At 57.8% G+C, this 19,630-nt stretch overlaps 1 protein-coding gene across 2 annotated transcripts; it reads left to right on the top strand.

The window, feature by feature from the left end:
* Positions 1-804: 804 nt before the first annotated feature.
* Positions 805-10,691, top strand: LOC135892393 (dnaJ homolog subfamily A member 1-like). Of its 2 annotated transcripts, XM_065420164.1 has the most exons (8): positions 805-842; positions 5,257-5,405; positions 5,487-5,676; positions 7,262-7,366; positions 8,172-8,399; positions 8,526-8,756; positions 9,540-9,640; positions 10,464-10,691. In XM_065420164.1, the coding sequence occupies exons 2-8, from the start codon at positions 5,274-5,276 to the stop codon at positions 10,689-10,691; spliced, it is 1,215 nt and encodes a 404-aa protein (XP_065276236.1). In that variant the 5' UTR covers positions 805-842; positions 5,257-5,273. The 2 variants fall into 2 exon arrangements, with proteins under 2 accessions (XP_065276236.1, XP_065276235.1); XM_065420163.1 differs by lacking the exon at positions 805-842 and having other exon boundaries at positions 5,151-5,405.
* Positions 10,692-19,630: the final 8,939 nt, after the last annotated feature.

The following is a 19,630-nucleotide window of genomic DNA, read 5'->3' as shown; positions in this document are numbered from 1 at the left end:
TCCTCCCTCCCTATCCTTTCTCCTGCCCCTCTCCTTCCTCCCTTTCCCCTACCTTCCTCCTCTCCCCTTCCTCTCTTTTTCCTCCCTCTCTCCCCTCCCCCTCTCCTTCCTCCCTTTCCCCTCTCCTTACCCTCCCCCCACTTCCTCCCCTTCCCCTCCCTTCCTCCTCTTCTTACCCTCCCCCCCACTTCCTTCCCCCTCCCTCCCCTCTCTCTCCTTTCCCCTCCCCTCCTCTTCCCCTTCCTCCCCTTTCCCCTCTTCTTCCTTCCTCCCTCCCTCCCTCTCCTTTCCCCTGCCCCTCTTCTTCCTTCCTTTCCCCTCCCTCCCTCTCCTCTCCTCTCCTCACTCTCTTCCCTTCCCCCCTCCTTCCTCCCTCTCTCCTCCCCACTTTCCCTCCCACGTCCCCTGCTCCGGGCAGAGTTTGAAATTGCCACCCTTCCATGCGATTGGCGGACACTTTCCAGCAGTCTCACCAATCAGAGCAGCTCATGCCCCTGGCGGGGCGGGACTGCATCCAAGGGCTGGGGCGCATGCGGCAGGGAGAGAGGCCAGCCCGGCAGCCAATCAGGGAAGGGAGGAGGCGGGGTCACGCGCTCCCCGCGGGGACAGGGTGGGAGGCGGGAGCCCAGTCGGAACGCCAGCCAATGGGTGGCTGGAGGAGAGGGGGCGGGGCCAGCCCCTTCCTGGGGGCGGAGCTCGGATGGAACGCGAGCCAATGGGCGATGCGGGCGCCATGAGGGGCGTGTCCCGGGGCTGGGCTGCAGCCAATGGGTGGGGAGGGGGCGTGTCCGGGCTTCCAGAGAGTTCGGACGGAGAAGGGTGGAAGAAGCTGAAGACTGTCGGTGGGTGAGTTACGGGGGGGGGGGTTCCCGGATGCCTGGGTCCCTTCCCCCCACCCCGTCATGGACTGCGGCTCCCGGGTAGCCCTCCTCGGACGCCTGGGTCCCTTCCCCCCATCGTCGGAACCCCCCCGGACGCCTGGGTCCCTCCTTTCCCCCCCGCCGGACGCCTGGGTTCCTCCCCTCCCCCCTCCCGGGTCTGCGATCCCCGAGTAGCCCTCCCCGGACGCCTGGGTCCCTCCCCTCTCCCCCCGCTCCCCTCCCGGGTCTGCGATCCCCGAGTAGCCCTCCCCGGACGCCTGGGTCCCTCCCCTCTCCCCCCGCTCCCCTCCCGGGTCTGCGATCCCCGAGTAGCCCTCCCCGGACGCCTGGGTCCTTCTCCCGTGGGGTTCACCCCCCCCCCGACATTTCCCCACCCCATGGATTTACACTCTTCCCGGACGCCTGGTCCATTTCCCACCCCAGGGACTGACGTGCTTCTCCCCGCTGGGAGACCCAGAGACCAGCCCCCCACCCCTCCTTTCCCGGACGCCTGGGTTCTTTCCCCACCTTAGAGACTGATACCCTATTGGGGGAAATCCTAGACAGCCCCCTGGTTGCCTGGGTTACTCCCCCACCCCAGGGATTGATTGGCCAGTCCCTAGATGCCTGAGTCCCTCCCCCATCCCAGGGTCCATGCGCCCCCCTTCCCCCCTCCGCGAGATAGGGTCAGGGCTGTGTCACCCTAGAGATCAGCACCCCACGCTAAGGGCAGCTGGGAGAAGTAGGGCAGCCCCACCCCGCCCCAGGTGCTGCAGGGTGGAACGCCATCACCCTCCCTGTTGGCACCCTGAGCAGAGAGGCCAATGTCCAAATGGGCCAGGGGGACTGAGCGCCCTTCCAGCGTCAGGGATGGGGCTGGTTGGTGCTACCCCTGCTCCGTTTGCCTAGAAGATTCATTCTTTACCAGTGCCTCCCCTCCCCCCGACCCTAAATCCACTGGTGCTCCAGCCCCATCTCTCAGAGTCTCTGAAGTACCCCCTGACAGCGGGTACTTCATAGGGCTCGTCTTCACTGCAGAGTTACCTCGAGTTAGTTAACTTCCCTCTAAGTTGACAGCCCTGGAAACGGAGATCTTTCGTTCATCTTCAGAAACGATACAGGACTGCTGGCGCCAGTACGTGCTTCCCAATGCTGTCCTGCTAGCATCTCCCCCATGACCCCTGCCCTGCCTTGCCCTTGCTCTCTCTGCTGAGACCGCCAATTAAGAAATGCTTTTGTACTGTGGTGTCGCTTCCCATTTGAAACTAGAATAAGGCCTGGGCTAGGCACACAGTTGCCCCTGTTTGTTTAAAGGTGCATTTTTAAGCACATTTAGTTAAACCGGTGTAACTGCGTGCGAACTCTCTTATATTGGTTTCGCTTTGGTAGGTTTACATGCATGAGTTAAACTGACATAGCCAGTTTTAAACCAATATAAGTGGGTCCATAGAGGGATTTGCACCGCCGTGAGTGAGCCTAGCTCAAGTGAGAGCTGTTAAATAACTCGAGCAGAACAGAGTCCCCATTACATCAGCACCACTCCAGCTTCAACTACCCACCCAGCGTGGGGTTAAAGCACCACTTAACTTGAGCGAAAGATCTTTGTGTGGGGATGGGCGTCAGGTTGGGGGTGATGCTTGAGCTAATGCCGCAGTGAAGTCAAGCCCATAGACTCCTCTACGGTGGTATCGGAGGAAAAGGCCCAGCCCCAAATTCTGGCCTGGCCTGATTGAACTCTTGTGAGCTGCTGGGCCCGCTGTGCTTTCTGCAGGGCTAGCTGTGCTGCAGGTATTCGGGGTCTCTGTTGTGGAGAGAGAAGGATGTTCTATTCTATTTAGGTTCTTATCTGGCCCTCAGCACCATAGTCTCCGAGCACCTGTTGGCAGAGCTGTCCTAAGATACTCCCAGTGTTACCTTGAAAAAAACCCAACCCCCTGAGTTGAAGGTGCTTTTCCCAGCAGCATCTGCAACACCCTCTGCTTTCATTTGGACAGACTTTTCCAGCCATTAAAGCTACAAAGAAAAAACACCCAAGTGTGAACAAAGCAGCCCCATGTGCCTGAGTCTGCAGACAGACCGCTCCTCCTCCCTGGGGCTGGGAGCTTTGCTGACCCTGTAATTAACAAAATTCCGGTCAGTTTCACAACTGCTGTTCAGAGCCCTGTGTGGGTGATCTGGATGTGCTGCTGCCCAGAAGAGCGCTGAGAAGCAGCTGAGGTGCAGTAGGTATTTGTGGAGGAAGGGAACCCTAGAAACAGAGGCAGGGGGTGGTGGGGACAGTAGTGAAGACCCTCCCCACTTGCAGTAGACAAGAGGCTCTGGCGTAGGGGGAAGAGAGCAAACTCCTTCCAGCAAGTGGAGGATGGTGGAGCTTTGATCTTATTAGTCGTCTGCTAGCCCGAGGCTGTTACACCCCAGCAGGGTCCAGGGACAGCACCCTGCTGAAACTGCCGACAACTGAGAATTGCCAGGCCCGTCACCAGGGCGTTGATCCTGCAGCCTCACCATCATTTGTACCTAGTCCTGGGCAAGCCAGTTTAACCTGTCCGTGGTGAATCTTCCAACATCTGGCCCCAGTTGTTGTGGAAGGAAGCTGGTAGCCCGCGCTGCGGTCTCTTTGCCCTTTAAACTGTGTTTCAAAATGGCTGAAGTTGGCATGGGTCTAACCCTGCTATGGAGGGGGCTTCACATGGACTTGGAAGACTGCACTGGTGCCAAGCCGGTTTAAATTGGTCCAAACCAAGGTTCCAGCTGCAGCCTTTAGGATAAGAGCATGAGCTCAGGAATGCACTGTGTGCATTGGATGGGTGGGGGTCAAGGGAACAGATCATGCTGGCTTCAGACTTACCCTGTCCAAGCTACTGGGCGTGTAACTTACACCATGCCCTTCACCTTCTCAGGCATCCTGGGCCGGGGATCTGGAACAAGGGCACAGATCTAGGACTCCCACGAACTCGGTCAAAGTTGGGTTCTGTCTGACCTGTAATCTGGGAGCGGGTCCAGAAGCACTGCAGGGTCTGAGCCTGCCAGCAGCTGAGTGAGCATCTCCTGGGAGCTAGTGAGCACCCTCAGCGCCTGTGGACTTCCGGAGCAGCTGAGGGTGCTCGTCCCCCCTCGGCAGGCATTCAGCTCCTTACAGAATCAGGCAACAAAGTGTGCCAGTGCTGCGTTATTCAACCCTCTTTGGTAACCTAATCGCAATGGAGTTTCCAGCGCCCAGGGTCAGCTGCATTGCTCCTCGGTGCTGTCAGCGCAGCTGACTTGGGCCAGTCTGCTGCTAGCAGTCAAGGTGGTCCGCTTTTTTAATGACCTGAGCCAAGAGCCTTTTCCACTGGCCAACGCTAAACAGGCTTAGCTGCCCTGGTTTGGAGGGGAGGGGAGCTGGGCAAGAAGCGTGGGGAGGGATTAAATAGGGGAACACGGAAGGGAGGGGCGTCCCCATTCTGAGCCTTCTTCACACTCAACACGCCACACCCCGGTGCTTAAAGGCACAGGCCGCGGTAGTCCATAGGGCAGCAGATGCTGTCTGTTTCCAGCATATTGCCAAGGATGGGGACGAGTTGGGTTGATAAGAGGGTCTGGAGCCTTTCGCCTCTAGATAACCCGTCCTCAGTTAGCCCTGGTCCCTAGTGATTCCTGCCTGGTGGCTCGTGTCGGCAGTAAATTCGGAGAGGGACTTATCGTAGTTCCCAGCGGGCAGATATCCGTGCTGCCAAAACCGCCATTGCCACCGGCATTAATCGGGAGATTTCCAAGCCAGAAGCAGGGGCTGCGCAGAGGTTTTCGGGGGCAAAATCTGAAACGGAGGCTCGGGGCCAGAGTGAACCCGCAGTGGTGGCTTGGCTCCTGTTCTGTAGGGCTGGACCCAGCTTCCCGCTCCGGAGTCGTTCCATGTGGGGTCGCAGTGCCACTCGGGTTTGGCCCAGCCGTGACAGCAGATCCACGGGGCAGGGGGCATGTTCTTCTGTCTGGATAAACAGAGGATTCCAGCCTCCAGGGCTCTTAATCCTGCCACTAGCACTAGAGTCCCATTTGTGGGTATGTCCCCTGCCTGGGGCAGTAACCTAGGACTTGGGAGTCCTGGGTTCGATTCCCAGCTTTGCCACCTTGAGTGAGTCCCTTAGCCGCTCCGTGCCTCGGTTTCCCCATCGGTACCATGGGGATAATAGCACAGCCCTGCCTCATGGGGGTTAAAGATTTTGAGGTGCTCAGATACTGCAGCGTTGGGGGCCATATGGGTTTCCTAGGCTGGTATATAGTCTGTCAGCTCAGGGCACGGGGCCTATTCGAATGGGTGCAGCAGTTCGGGGGAGCCAGCGGCTATGCGCGGCACTGGCACGGTGGCATTGGACTGGCAGGGGGCCCTCTTTGAACCCGCTTTCTCCTCCTCCACCAGCGCATCAGAGGGGAAAGATGGTGAAAGAAACGGGCTACTACGACCTCTTGGGCGTCAAGCCGGGCGCCACCTTGGACGAGATCAAGCGAGCATACCGGCGGCTGGCGCTGAAATACCATCCCGACAAGAACCCCAGCGAAGGAGAGCGGGTAGGTAAAGAGGGCAGCGACCCCTTTGCGCCGCTCGCCCGCTGGGACAGGCGGCGTCTCTAACCCTCTCCCCTTCCCCAGTTCAAGCAGATCTCGCAAGCCTACGAGGTGCTGTCGGACACCCAAAAGAGGGCGCTGTATGACCGGGGCGGGGAGCGGGCCATGAAAGAAGGCGGCACTGGAGGCCGAGGAGGATTTGGGTCCCCGATGGACATATTCAACATGTTCTTCGGAGGCGGGGTGCGGATGCCTGGCCGGCCAGAGAGGAGAGGTACCTGGGATGGGTTGCTGGGACACAGGGCTTCGTGCTCATTGCACGGGATGGGCTCACCCATGCTAGAGATCAGGGTTAAGCCCTCAGGTCTTCCTGTTCAAGGGAGACAGTGGGGGTCTGGCTCTGGGAGGCCCCCGGCGGCTCAGGTCCTGCAGCAAGAGGCTGCATTGATGTTGTGTATTGTCCCTGCTGAAGGCAAGCTAAGAAAGGATAAGTGAGTCCATATTCATTCTACTGAGCTGGGGGGGCGGAGGGGGGGTCTTAGGCAGTGAGGTCTCCCCACAGCCACTTTGGGTTGTGATCTGGTCCTGCGTTAAACTGGGGTGCTGCAGAGAGAGGCGTTGGCAAGTCAGTGGAGGGCTCTCTTCCCCTGGAATTCTCACAGAACTGGTCCCTCCGTGTAGCTCTGGGGGTGCCGTGTTGCCGGGGGCGACCCCTTTACAAACGAGGCCCTAGCCCTTCGTCTTCATTACAGTCCCATAGCCAGGAGCTGGAGGGGGGCTAGCCCCGGGCTGCTGTCCAAATTCCCACTCAGATAATTACATCCTGACTCTCTACATTCCCCCGGGGCTTTCAGTTAACTACAGGGCGTGAAGGAGAAGGGGCTGCTCTGTATTAATGTATAAAGACCGTGTGACCTGATCATGGGAAATGATTACTGTGTGACGACACCCATATGTTTACTGGCTGCATAGGTGGGTCCGTTTAACAGCAGGGTTGTTGGGAACCATGGTAGGGAACAGGGGTTCCAGATCAAACCCCACCCAGTGAACAGGCAGCGAAGAAACAAACCCCACACTAGTAGTCGTGAAGATGCTGAAGTTATCCAGCTATCTCGCTAGGGCTGGGAACTGACAGATCACTATGGTCTAGAGAGCGGGGGGTGGAGGAGGGCAGTTGCCAGTGAGTTTGGAGAAGAGGCCAAGATGGAGACACGGGTCCTGCAAAGCGACTGGGCCTTCCTCAGTGTCCAGGGGCTGATAAGCCTTGGCGGAAGACGGATGTGCAGATTGACTCTTTATTGGGTTAAAATCCTCTCTCCCTCTCCTGCTTTGCTGTTAAGATTGAACAATTCTTTGTGTTTTGAAAGTTGTCTGGTCTCTGTACTGACTGGCTCCCGAAGGGAAGAATTGCAGGGGCCAAACCCAGCCAGGCCTGCTATCAGGGTAGCCCAGGTACCCGGTCCAAGAGTGGAAGAGGTCTGTCACCTGTAGGGGTGAACTCAGACTGGAGAGGGTCGTGTAACTGTGACAGGACGGTTTTGATACTAACCTCTTGCGTGACATTATATAGCTGTTCAACAGCTGCCACGTTCCATCCCCAGAGGTGGCTGCATTTCAGTGCTGGGTGAGTGATCCCTGCGCAGCGTTGCTCTTCGCTGTTGAACAGCTGCTACTTTCCACCTCAGAGGTGGCTGCCTTTCTGGGTTGGGCAAAGCGTTCCCTGTATGTATTTAGCTTGTAAAGCTTTTCTAAGGCACTATGGAGATGGCTTTATGTGAGGGGAGACTGCTGTCCCTGGGGCATCGGGAGGGGAGCCATGTCCTTGATCGGAGTCTGATCTCTCTCTGTCCTGTGGTCAGGAAAGACAGTGGTGCATCCGCTCTCGGTGACCCTGGAGGATCTGTACAACGGCACCACCCGAAAGCTGTCCCTGCAGAAGAACGTCATCTGCAGCAAGTGCAACGGTGCGTGAGCCACGGGCTCTGGGTCTGGGGCCCTGCATCTTATTTCAATGTAAAAAGTCAGGTGGGACGCCTAGCTCCGCCCCCTCCGATCTCCAGCCACTGAGGAACAGGAAGGGCAGAGCCTATTGGGACTGCCTCTTTCCCATGTGCATTTCAAAGTTCCCTCTGGCGGCCACGTGACCTTGATTTGGGGGTGGGGCTGTAATGGGAGGCGGGGCTCGGGGGCCTGATCCCACACTCACTCAAGGCTGCTTCCCGCTGAGTTTCACCCTCAGATTATGGAGACTCCGCTGTGGGGGTATGGAGAGGAAGCTTGGTCCAGGGGCCAGAGCAAGGGGCTGGGAGTCAAGACTCAGGTTCTGTTCTTGGCTCCAGGAGGGGAGTGTGACCTAGTGATTAGGGCAGGAAGGCCTGGGAGTCAGGACTCCTGGGTTCTGTTCCTGGGTCAGAGAAGTGGGGGCTAGTGGTTAGAGCAGGGGACTGGGAGTCAGGACTCCTGGGTTCTATCCCCAGCTCTGCCAAAATCACTGCACCAGATGGGCATCGCCGGGCACTGGGGATGAGGATTTTGCTCCACCCCTTCTCTCCTCCGCCAAGAGCTCGGAGATCCCTGGCTGGTGCCTCCCGTCCATCTGTTCCATGTGTCCGTTCACCCTGCCCATGAGGGGATGTAAGCTGGAGACGATGCGGGAGCTTCACCCCGAAGCTGCTGCTGTGTAGCTCCGCATCACATCTCCTGGCTCAGAGACGAGCCCCCAGGCCTGCACTGACACCCTCGGCCTTGTCTCTCCTCCCTTGTCTGCAGGCTGCGGGGTCCGGGAAGGCGTTGACAGCAGGTGCCCCAAGTGCCATGGCACCGGCATGGAGTTTCACGTCCACCAGTTGGGGCCCAGCATGATCCAGCAGATCCAGACCATGTGCTCGCAATGCCAGGGCCAGGGCGAGTGGGTCCGGCCCCTCGATCGCTGCCTCACCTGCAATGGCAGGCGGGTGGTGCGAGAGAAGAAGATCCTGAATGTCCACCTGGACAGAGGTGAGGCCAGGGCGCTGTCTGGATCGAGAGAGGGTTGAGTCTGGCCCTGGGGAGCCAGGACAGGCACTTGGAGAACTAGCCTGGGGGGTGATCCGGGGTGCCGGGTTATCAGTGTTGATTTTGCAGGCATGCAGGACGGGCAGAGGATCACGTTCCACGAGGAAGGGGACCAGGTGCCCGGCCTAGAGCCTGGGGACGTGGTCATCGTCCTGGATCAGAAGGAGCACCCTGTCTTCCAGCGCATCGGCAACAACCTGGTCCTCCGAAAGGAAATCAGCCTGGTGGACGCTCTGTGCGGCTTCAGGCAAGTTGTCCGCACTCTGGACAACAGGCCCCTGCTCGTCTCCTCACAGCTTGGTGAGTCGGCAACCCGAAGCAGTCAGGACTCCTGGGTTCTGTTCCTGGGAGGGGAGTAGTTAGAGCAGGGGGGACTGGACACCAGGACTCCTGGGTTCTATTCCCAAGTCTGGGAGGGGTCTAGTGGGTTAGAGCAGGGGGGACTGGACACCAGGACTCCTGGGTTCTATTCCCACCTCTGCCACTGACCTGCTGTGTGACCTTGGGTAAGCCACTTCCCCTCACGGTGTCTCAGTTTCCCTACCTGTAGCATGAGGGTGATATCCACCCCCTCTGGACAGACCTGACCTTTATTTGTTTGTGTGCCCATCACCATGACATCTGGTCACATGACTCAGATTAAATGCAACCACAGGGAATCAATAATATACCCTGTAGACAGCCCCTAGGTAGCCCAGGGATGGCCCAGACCCCAACACATGTTGGACCCAAAAGATGCCTCCTTGGAAGGTCAGTCAAGCAAAGCCCTGCAGCGGGGAGCCCCCCACCATGCAGACCATGGTGGGGGGCTCATCTAGGGACCTCCCCAAACTCCCCAGCCCCTTGAATGTCCCATTCTGGGCATCTCCCTAGCACCTCTTGAGCACAGCCTGCCAAGGTGGGACCCTGACGCGGTCCCTTGGGCTCACTGCCGTTAGGGGGACACCAGCTGGAGCCCAGCAAGCCAGGGGCCGTGCAGGGAGCTGTCCCAACCCTACGAGGCTACAGGCATGTTGGTTTCCAAACCAGCGTCCCACACAGGGGCTGAAACCGCCTGGCTTTCTTTAACCCCCGCCCGCGCAGGTGACGTCATCCGGCCGGGATCCGTGAAGTGCGTCCCTAACGAGGGCATGCCCGTCTACAGAAACCCCGCCCAGAAGGGCCGGCTCATCATACACTTCCAGGTGAGGGGCGGGGCAGGTACTGTCCAAGGGAGCCCACGGGGCTGATCCCCAGCGGGGGTGTCAGTGGCCCAAGCCCCATTGATGGCCCCATGCCGGTTCACACCAGCTGAGGACCCTGAGCTCCACAGCAATGGAATGACCGGCTGCCCCAAAGAGACGCCCAGCCAACCCCATCCACGCTTGAGAGGGTTTTGCCTCCTGTCTCGGTCAGCCCTACACCGAGCGGCAGCCACCGTCTGGGGGCTGAGATGCAGAGACTGGGGATCGGGGATCTATTCCCAGCTCTGATACCTCTCACAAAGCACCCACCAGCCTTGCACGGGGCTCTGTATCCATGATTAGCCCCACCCTATGTGGATCTGGGATCCAGAGCCACGCCTGGAAGGCGCCGTCCGTTCCGAGCATCTGGGGAGAAGCAGGGCGGAGCCAAGTTAGAGGGAAGATCAGAGAAGCAATCAGGGCTGGGCGGAGCGGCAGCGTCTCTGGCTTAGATCCGTGACCGGTGAGGACGGTGGGCTATAGCCCCTGGTGACTCTTTGTCTCCCTCTAGTGCCCGGTTCACATAAGAGGCTTATGAGTCACCTGCTGCCTCCAGCTACTAGACTTCAGTGCTTTGGTTGTGGACGTAGCTTTTAGGTGGACACATCGTGGGTTCATTGACTCATTCGGGGGTCGTTTCCATCAGGAGGGAGGATGAGAGTGGAGCCGGGGCTGTTGGGGTGATGTTGATGACAGCTCTTGCTGTCAGGGACTTTCCCACCCTCCCTGCACCATGGGCCCTCTGTCCTGGACGTCCTTCCACATCTCGCTTTGCGTCCCCCAGGTGAGATTCCCAGAGCCAGGCTGGCTCTCCCCGGACCGTCTCCGCCAACTCCGCACTTTCTTCCCCCCCCAAGAAGAGGTCATGGCGACGGAGGACATGCAGGAGGTGGAACTGAACGACTACTTCTCCCAGCCGGGACACTGGTGGCAACCCCACGCCGGCGAGGCCTACCACGAAGACGACTTCGAGGAGGCCTCGCGCCCGCACGTCCAGTGCCACACGTCGTAGCCCCCCTCCCCCCCCCCCCGGGCGGCCGCCCCCTCCCTGGAGCAGGGCGGGGCGAGGGGGGCGGTTCAGAACGTCGTGCGGTTCAGGGATGTAAATAGTTAACGCTGCCACCGGTCCAGTTCGGCAGAACTAGCGTAGCTCCGGCCTGGCTCGGTCGGTCCCCGGGGGGCGCCACTGAGCCCCTGCGGCAGGAGGAGGCTCAGCACGCGGAGTTCCTCGCATCCCACATCCTGCCAGCACGCACTCAAGGGCTTAGGCTCCAGCTAACAGTAGTTGCTGCCTCTGAGGAGCGTAGTGGTGTGAAAGGGTCCCTGGGCACAATGCATCAGGATCAATGTCTACAGGGATCATTCACCGCTATCGCTCTGGGGGCCTGATTCTCATTCACACCGAAGCCCCTTTAGGCCTCAATAAGGAGGCCTTAAAGTGGAAGTAACCGTACCCCGCGCCCACAGGCGGGCCCCTTTTGTGCTGCCTGAGCGGCATCAAAGAACCTTAGTTGTCCTCGAGAATCGGGTCCTTGGGTTTAAACCCCTTCCAGATTCTCCACTCAGCCCCGTGGGAATTTGACCAGCTTTAGAAAACGTGCCGTTTTTGCACTAAAGCTTCGTGCCGTTTCGCGACCTGCCCCGGGCGTTTTGCTTCCTTCTCTGCTTTGGGTGGACTGTGCGGCTTCCCCGCCTGGGCTGCAAAGACGCGCTCGCTCGCTCTAGAGATCTTCTTTTGCACATTCAAGCGAAAGGGGCTGTTTTCCCGGGGAGGGAATATCAGGGACTTATTAAACAAAGCCGGTTTTCCTCCGCTTGGAAAACGCCAGCAGCTTCGCAAAGACACGTCTGTCCGCTTGGGTTTCCCATTGACTCGCGTTCCCTTAGCATGTAACAGGATGTGGAAAGAATTCTGAAGAGTCAGTGGCACTTAACTACAAATCATCCCGAACCTGGAATCAGATCCACCCGGGAGGAGGTCTAGGGGCCAAGATCTAGTCTGAGGAGCCTGGGTCTGCTTCGCGGATCTCTACCGCCGATCTGGTCGGTAGCACTGAAATCCCAGGCCTTGATTCCCAAGTGCCCTGCCCTGTTGTGGTTTACGCCGGCGCATAGTCGGCGCAGAATGCTACTGGATCAGAACCAGTGTAAATGCACCAGGCGTAGGGCAATGAATCAGTCCGGCCCGCAGGTGTTTGGGGATTGTAGCGCCATCTACTGGTAGTCCTGAGCTATGCGCTATCCCAGAATAAAACATGGCTCAGCTGTTTCTTTCAAGGTCATACAGTTGCTTTTTCTTTTCATTGGACGGAGAGGGCTCTTGATGCTTCTTGGTTTTAATCGCCTTCCTTTCTCATCTGTCCGGGTCGTGGTGCGTTCTGCTGGTTCACCTTGGGTCTGTCCAGTCAGCTGAACTTTTTACAATGCAAAATACCGTTGAGTTTACTTCTCACCCCTGTGCCAGGCACTCCGCTTCTGCCATCACTCCCAGGTTAATGCGTCCGCCCCACTGGAATCTGCCACGCCGTTCACAGGAGCAGAGGCTGCCACTCATTAATGCTGAAGGCTGATTTGTGCTGCCACCTTCTCGCTGAAATGTTAGAGGTGGTTAAGGAGTGGGTCCTGAAGGTCCCCCACTGAGGTTCATGGGCTGGGAGAGGAGCTAAGAAGTAGACCTGTGTTTGATAGGCCCACAGTACCTGGTAGCAGAATGCAAGAGAGTATGGTTGAGTGGTTAGAGCAGGCAGTTGGGAGGCAGAAAATGTGGCTTCTGTTTCCAGCTCTGCCGCTGTGACTTCAGCAAGGCCCTGCCTCAGTTTCCCCAGCTGTAAAGTGGAGATCATGCCTACATCGCAGGGGTGAGCTGAGAGACTTGTCTCCCTCCTTGGACGGCAGGAGCAAAGTGTGGAGTCTTCTCAGGAAACCTCCCTGCCCAGCTCACGGTACAAACCCTGCGCTCTCAACTCCCCTGAAACTGGCCCCAAGCACTTCCTCTTGCTGCCACAGCTGATCAGCAGAGAGATCTGTTTGTGGCACTCTTCTTCCTGCAGTCACCACGGGAAGCCACGACCCAGAGCACAGAGTACTGTCCCCGCAGCAGACGGGGGTTGGAAGTGAGCAGACTGCATCGGGTGAAGAAAAGCTGTAACCTAGGTGTTCTGACGGACGGTCGCCTGTTGCCAGCACGTGGGGGGAGTGGAAGCAACAGGAAACGCATGTGATCATTGAAGGAAGACAGCAGTCCTGTGGCAGCATTTCTTGCAACTTCCTGTGAAGCAGCCAGTACTGGCCACTGTGAGAGACAGGCTACCGGATAGAAGGATTCTGGGTCTGAGCCAGCCTGGCAGTTCTTGTGTGCCACAGGGCAAGCTGAATGTTAAGTGAAAGCAACATCTGGGTTGAGGATTTAAACCGTCAGCCAGGAGGGGCCACAGGGGAGTTTTGCTCGAGCAGCGACTGTGTTCTGGACCAGGGGATTAAACACAAAAAAGTATTGGCCTAGGGTGAGGGCACTTGGGAAATACGGAGAGCTCCCACCACGGTTAAGACAGGTGTGTGGCTCCTCTTTTATGTAGACTATGGTACATCCCGAACCATAGTGGTTAGGAAAAGCGCCGCATGCAGTGGTGCTGACTTGATTCTGCTGCAGGGGCCTGGAGCTCTCTCTCTGAATCCGACGCTTCCAGTCAGCCCAGGGGGGATCTGAGAGTCAAGCTGGTGCATCTTTGTCTTGTGCATTGTCTCTGGTGAAAGTTCTTCCAGGCCCTTCGGGGGCGCCTGTGCAGCAGGGTGAACAAGACTCGAGTCTAGCTCCCCTGCTGGGCTCTGGGGTTAATGAGAGTTCAAAGGGCTGTCTGCAGGCCTTGTGGCATGCCAGGAGCAGAGCCGATGAGTAGAGACCGGGCTGTTGCACACTCCCTTCAGGCCAGTCCAGTCGCTTCATCTGCCCTTTCAAGATGAACAATCCCCCGCCGCTCCCCCTGGGCAGTGACACCTGCTGTGGCATCCACCCCCCATCCTGCACCCCATGGAGCCAGTCTCCACTGCAGGGGCAGAAACTCCCAAACCGGCTTGGAACGGGGGAAGCTTATCTTTGCTAAACAGTCTCCCCACAGTGTGTGACGCCTCTGGCTCGGGAGTTGCATGTTTCCTCCAGGGAGGGAGCGCTGCCTAGTGGTTAGACCAGGGGCTGGGAGTCAGGAGGCCTGGGTCCTATCCCAAGCTCTGGAAGGGGCTGGGTGGGTGTTAGTGGTTAGAGCAGGAGATTGGACTCCTGTCCTGATAGGGCGGAGCCAGCCCTGGCTTTGATCCCTCCCTACACCTAGACAGATCCCTCTTCATCTAGGAACCAGTGCGCCTCCCACCTCGCCCCAGGGTGCCCTCGGGCAATGGCAAACCCACCTCATTGGCAAGTGAGATTCTGAAACAGGCTCGCCGGGGTGCAGCTGACAAATTCAGGCTGCTGTCACACCCTGTAATTAGCTGGGGGGGGGCAAGGCCTTAGCCCCAGTGTTCTCAACTTGGGGGGTCACGAGAGGTGTCAGGGGATCAAAGCTCAAGGGAGAGGCTGGGGGGGGGGGGACATAGGCACCTTTATCCAGACGTCAGCTGCCCCCAGGGCGTTTGGGGAGGGTCTGTGTTCTCCGTGCACACAGATGACAGCACCGCTGTGGCCATTCGTGTCCAGGCCAGGTTTATGCTCAGGCTGAGGATACAGGGTACAAATCTTGCTAATTATCTCAGGGCTGTTCCCTCCCCCCGGGACCCTTTGCACCAGCTCTGGCAGCGTAAAGGGGCCAGGGCGATTCACACTTGCTGTGAGGCCCCTGGGCTGGCAGAGCAGTGGGGGGAAAAGGGACCTGGACAATGAGACTCGGGCTCGTCTGCTTAACTTTCTTTAGTCGGTTTCTTTCTTTGCTCAAAGCCTAAATTAGGCTCCAGGAAGTAGCGGGGGCAGGGGGATTTTCTTTCCTTTTTGCACAGAAGGGAGTTTTTAAAAAAAACTTTAATTTATTTTTGAAAGTATTTTAAATTGGTGTCTGTCTGTCTCTCTTTTTTTTTTTTCTTTTGGGAAACTTTGTACATGGCATTAAAAGCAAATCCGAGTCTGACCGGAGGCAGTGTCTGCTGCTTTATTTCAACTCAGTCGGGAACAGGCCTTGCGGATTAAGATCCAGGACGGGGGAACCCCGCTGCTGGGGATCTGTTCCTGGCTCTACAGCGGCCTGACCCTGTGGCTTCATTTTGTCAAATGGTCCCATCTCTGGAGCCTGAAATTGAGCCAGAGGGTCCACCGGGGGTGGGGAGGACACAGCATGCCCTGCCTCGGCTTGGGCTGTATCTGCCCTTTATTATATTTGTATAGAGGCATGAAGGGCTGACCCAGGAGTAAATTCATGGGCTGCCTGTTGAGAGCTGAGTCAGAGAGGCAGGGCGATGGGGGAGGACATCCATCCTTCCTTCGCCAGCTCCGGCATTTCCTTCCCTAAGGAAGGAGCATGGCCTAGCGGGCAGAGCACGGGCCTCGTATTCCCCGCTCTGCCATTTGCCTGCTGGGTGATCCTGAGTAAAACACTGTGCCTCAGTTTCCCCATCTGTAAAACGGGGAGGACAATACCGCCCTCCTTTGCAAAGCCCTTTGAGATGTACTGCTCAGCAGTACGTAAGAGCTCGGGATTGGCCTTCTGAGGTCTCTAGGTCAGACAGTGGGTTGTTGATGCCAGGCTGGTAGGCTTTGAAGTGCTGTTAATTAACCTTAGAAACCTCTCAAGTCTGCTCTGCCCTGTTTGCTTCACCGCGGCTTTGGAGGTTGCAGACGTGGCTTGTGGAATTACTCTGGGAAAGGCAAGGGGTGGAGGTTGACCCTTTTTTAACAAAGACTGTTTCTCTGTAGTGTCCCCTGGGCATTTGAGTTAAGCATTAGTAACAAGAGTTTTTAAGCCAAGAACGGGCCAAATCCCTGCCCTTTACTGCCAGGTTTCACTTGATTCTTTTCTCTGATGTCAAACCAGGCAGCCGTAGTCGTTTGAGTTTCCCTGATCACTTTTAATGTGAGGCCAGATCTGAATGTCCCATAAAGCCCCCTGGGCCTGGCTTGTCTGATTGGACGGTGAGCTCTTCGGCACAGGGCCGGTCTCTGGCTATATGTATGTACAGCCCCTAGCAAACTGGGGGACGCTAGGCGCTACCGTAAGAGACACCATAGTCGTACCTACATCCTAAACCTCCTGCAGTCTTGTACTCCGTGCTACTGCCTCTCAGCTGCGAAGGCTTACACCCCGGGTAGTAAATCCATCCTGGCTGGTCTAATCACCCACAGCCAAGTGTCAAGGTACAATGGATGAAGTGTCTGAAAGCCAGGGGGCGGGAGAGAGGGTTTAGTTAGTGTGCAAGAGAAGGCAAGGAAAGAGAAAATGACTTCGTGCTATTAATTCTGGAGTGGATTAAGAGGAGTGTCATATGTAAGATCCGGGAGGTAATTGTCCGGCTCTGCTGGAAAACTCTGGCCAGTTCTGGGCACAAAGAAAGATGTGAGCAAACTGGAGAGTCCAGAGGAGAGCGACAACCACGAGTGGTTTAGAAAGCGTGACCTGGGAGGCTGGGTTGAAAGGTCTGGTCGTGTTTCTAGAGCAGGGAAGGCTGCGGCGAGGGACAGGAGAAGTCTTCACGTGGGTGAAAGGTTGTTATGGAGGAGGGTGATCCATTGTTCTCCACCGAGCGTGGTACGGCCCTGCACCAGCCCTCAGGAGACCTGGGTTCTGTCACCCCTTCTGCCACTGCCGCGCTGTGTGATCTGGGGCTCTCCCCAGAAAAGCGTCACACCTTGGTCCAATTCCTGTCGCTGCTGGGGGAGCTTGGGCAAGTCACTGCCCAGCCCTGTGCCTCAGTTTCCCCATCTGTAAAACAGGGCTAAAGGAGCTAGGTAGGATTATTATTCAGTTTTTCCTAAAGGGAAGAACCCCACTGCTTGGGGTATTTAAAACCAGACGGCAGACAACAGTACAATCACAGGGCATAGCCCTGCCTGGGATGGGAGTTGGGGCCTCATTTCTAGTTCTGGGTCAGATGAGGCTGGGAAATTACATTCAGGTCCAGCAGGGAGCTAGTACATTGCACCATCTCCTCCATCTTTAGCATGAGCGTGGCTGTAACCAGAGCTTCGATTCTCCTCTGTCATGGCCAGGCCCAGTGGGCAGGGCGCATGGAGCCAAGGGATATGAAAACGTGGCAGGATTCCTTCCGCCCGGGTAGAATCCAGCTCCTCTCCCAGTTGTATTGACTCTTGCCTGGTCCAAAACTGGTGATAGAGGAGACACCATTACAGGACTGGCTGCGCCTCTGGTCTCTCTCAGGCATCAGCCGTGCTTACGGGGCAGGTCCCAGCGGGTTCTGCTCTCCGCAAGTCGGGGACAGCAGTGAATGGACTGAACAAACAGCCGGCTTGAACCAAAGTGTCGTTTCAGCTTCACAGGAGGAGCAAAGCCGCAGAGGGAAAGGATTTTAAAGCCACAAACAGTCCAGCTGACCTATAAGCTTCCCCGCCCCCCTGATGCTGACCCCGGTAAACTCACCTAACTCCTTCAGCCCCCTAACAACAGGGCATGGGTCAGTCACCGCTCCCCAGAAATGGCCGCCTACCTTAGAGAGGGCGTCCCACTTTTTACCCAGCCCGAGTTCTTTGTACTCTCAGTTCGCAGACCAGGGCCCTGCGACTCAAAACCCCAGTTCAGGGAGCTCAACAGGTGGTCAAGCCGCCTCCCCCGACCCCTCCACAGTCGTCCATTGTCCTGCAGCAACCCTCCGGGGTTTGCTGTAGCGTGTCTTGTCTACAGCCCCTGTGTCCCCTTCCTCTTTGGTGCCCAACAGCCTTATTGATTGAACCCCGTCGAGTCACCCAATTAAACTGTATGTTGAGCCATCACAGAGCAGCCCCACAGCTGTCACAATAGGGTTTTCTTCTTCATCGGCATCTTCATTAATTGCAGCTAATTAAATGATGCGGCACGCCCACCTCCCTGCTCGGGATGGCAGAGAGCTGGAGGAATATGAGTCAGTGATGTCAACACCCCCCTTGGAAAGGAGTCAGCGGCATTCGCCTCGTTTCACAGATGGGGAAACTGAGGCACACCACCCGCCCTAAGGCCGCCCAGTAAATCAGTGGCAGAGGCAGGCATGGAACCCAGGAGTCCTGATTCCCAGGCCCCTGGTCTTACCATTAGTCACATTCCGTCCATACAGAAAAGCTGCAACAGCTACAGATCAATCAAAAGCCACCTATGGGTGCATGGATTTCGCCACTGCCTGCTTGTTGGGTGCTGTACCTTGCAGCAGCCGGTGCTTGCCAGCCACAGCCACCAGAGGGCAGCATTACCTCAGCAATGGGGGATTGAGGGGGTTTAGCAGGGAGCTGGGGCCACTGACTACAATGCACAGATCAGGTGGGGGGGTAGAGGGGGCCTTGGCTGGGCAGGCAGCAGCCAGGGTCACAAGCCCCCAACCCTTCCTGAGCCCTGGAGGTGGGGGGGAGGGGCATCCTGAAAATCTTTCATGCAGCATCATGCTGCACCCACTCATTCTTTGGGGGGGGCCCATGGGCATGCATGCACCCCAAGAGTGGCCTCTGCAGGGTGGTGTTTTGCAGCCGTGCACCCGCTAAGCCCCTGTGCGGAGAACAATGTGTGGTACACCTGCATTGGGATTAAAAACAACGAGGCACCCGGTGGCACCGTAACGACGAACAGATTTATTTGGGGCAAAGCATGCGTGGGTAAAAAAAAACCCCCACTTCTTCAGAGGCAGGCGTTGGGATAATGCCCCCATGTGTGGGGTGTTTTTGCCGGCTGATAGTCCCCGAGGCGGGGTGATGCTTGGTAAACCCAAACCAGCCCTGACCCTGGCAGGGGTTTGCCCAAACTGGTCTTTAAAAAAATAAATAAATAAACTCTCAGTGCCGGGCAGGCCATACCTGCCCTTGGCCGCCGAGTCCGGTGCATACTGACCCTTAGGGTGAGCAAGAGTTTCTTAACGCGCCTGTGCTGTGGCTTGCCCCCATTCCTCCCTGGCCCGTCCCCATTTTGCCCCTAAATTCAGATCTGGCCTAGTCAGGGGGGGGGGAGGGGGGGAACGGGACAGGAGGTTGCTGGCTGGCGTTCGCCAGAGGGCCAGCGCTCTCTAGTTAGCAGGGCTATTGGCTTGGCATCGCGAAGGGGCGGTGCAGCGCTGTGGGGGGACACCGGGGAGGGGCTGAGGGGCAGTGATGGGCGCCCAGGACTAGCCTAGCAGGTTGGGACTTAGGGGTTTGAGCGGCGCTGGCAGAGCTGAGCTGCCCGCTGGCTGTGCCCCAGGCTCCACAAGCAAAGAGCCTGACCGCCGTGCTCTGCAACATGCCAGCGACCCGTGCAACGCCCCGCACGCCCATTGATGGGCACACACGCCTGCCGGGACTTTAGCTAGCGAGGTGGAGCGGAGACGCGAGCCGGGCCCACAAAGGGAACTGGGCTCATTTGCCAGCCCGTTCCCTACCCGCAGACCCACGCCGCGCCAGGAGTTCGTTTCTTTGCCTCGCTACCCCCCCCGGGGAATTCTGCTTGGCTTTCCATGCAGGCCGAGCACCCCTGGGGCATGTGTGTGTGTGTGTGGGGGGGGGGTTATAAATAACGGGCTGCCCCCCATGGCCGCATACCAGGCCTGGAATAGAAGGTCACACAGCAACTCGCCCGCCGACCCCGCCCAGCGGGTGCTGACAGCCCCGGCGCTGACTGATGGCCGGGCGCGCAGGGGCTGGCTGAGCGCCGTGCTATATATACTGCGCCGGGGCCTGCGGCTGCAGCGGCAGCTGGGGTGTGGGGCAGGGGCAGCGCTGTGGGGAGTGGGAGGCGAGGACTGGCGTAGCAGAGGAGGGGGCTGCAGGGTCGGGATTGAGGGGCAGCGGAAGAGACAGGCCAGGGCCGA

Source organism: Emys orbicularis, chromosome 20 (assembly GCF_028017835.1).
Source record: "Emys orbicularis isolate rEmyOrb1 chromosome 20, rEmyOrb1.hap1, whole genome shotgun sequence".
NCBI classification, from domain to species: Eukaryota; Metazoa; Chordata; order Testudines; family Emydidae; genus Emys; species Emys orbicularis.
Note: the sequence above shows the minus strand (reverse complement) of the source record. Positions and strands in the feature narration are given on the sequence as shown.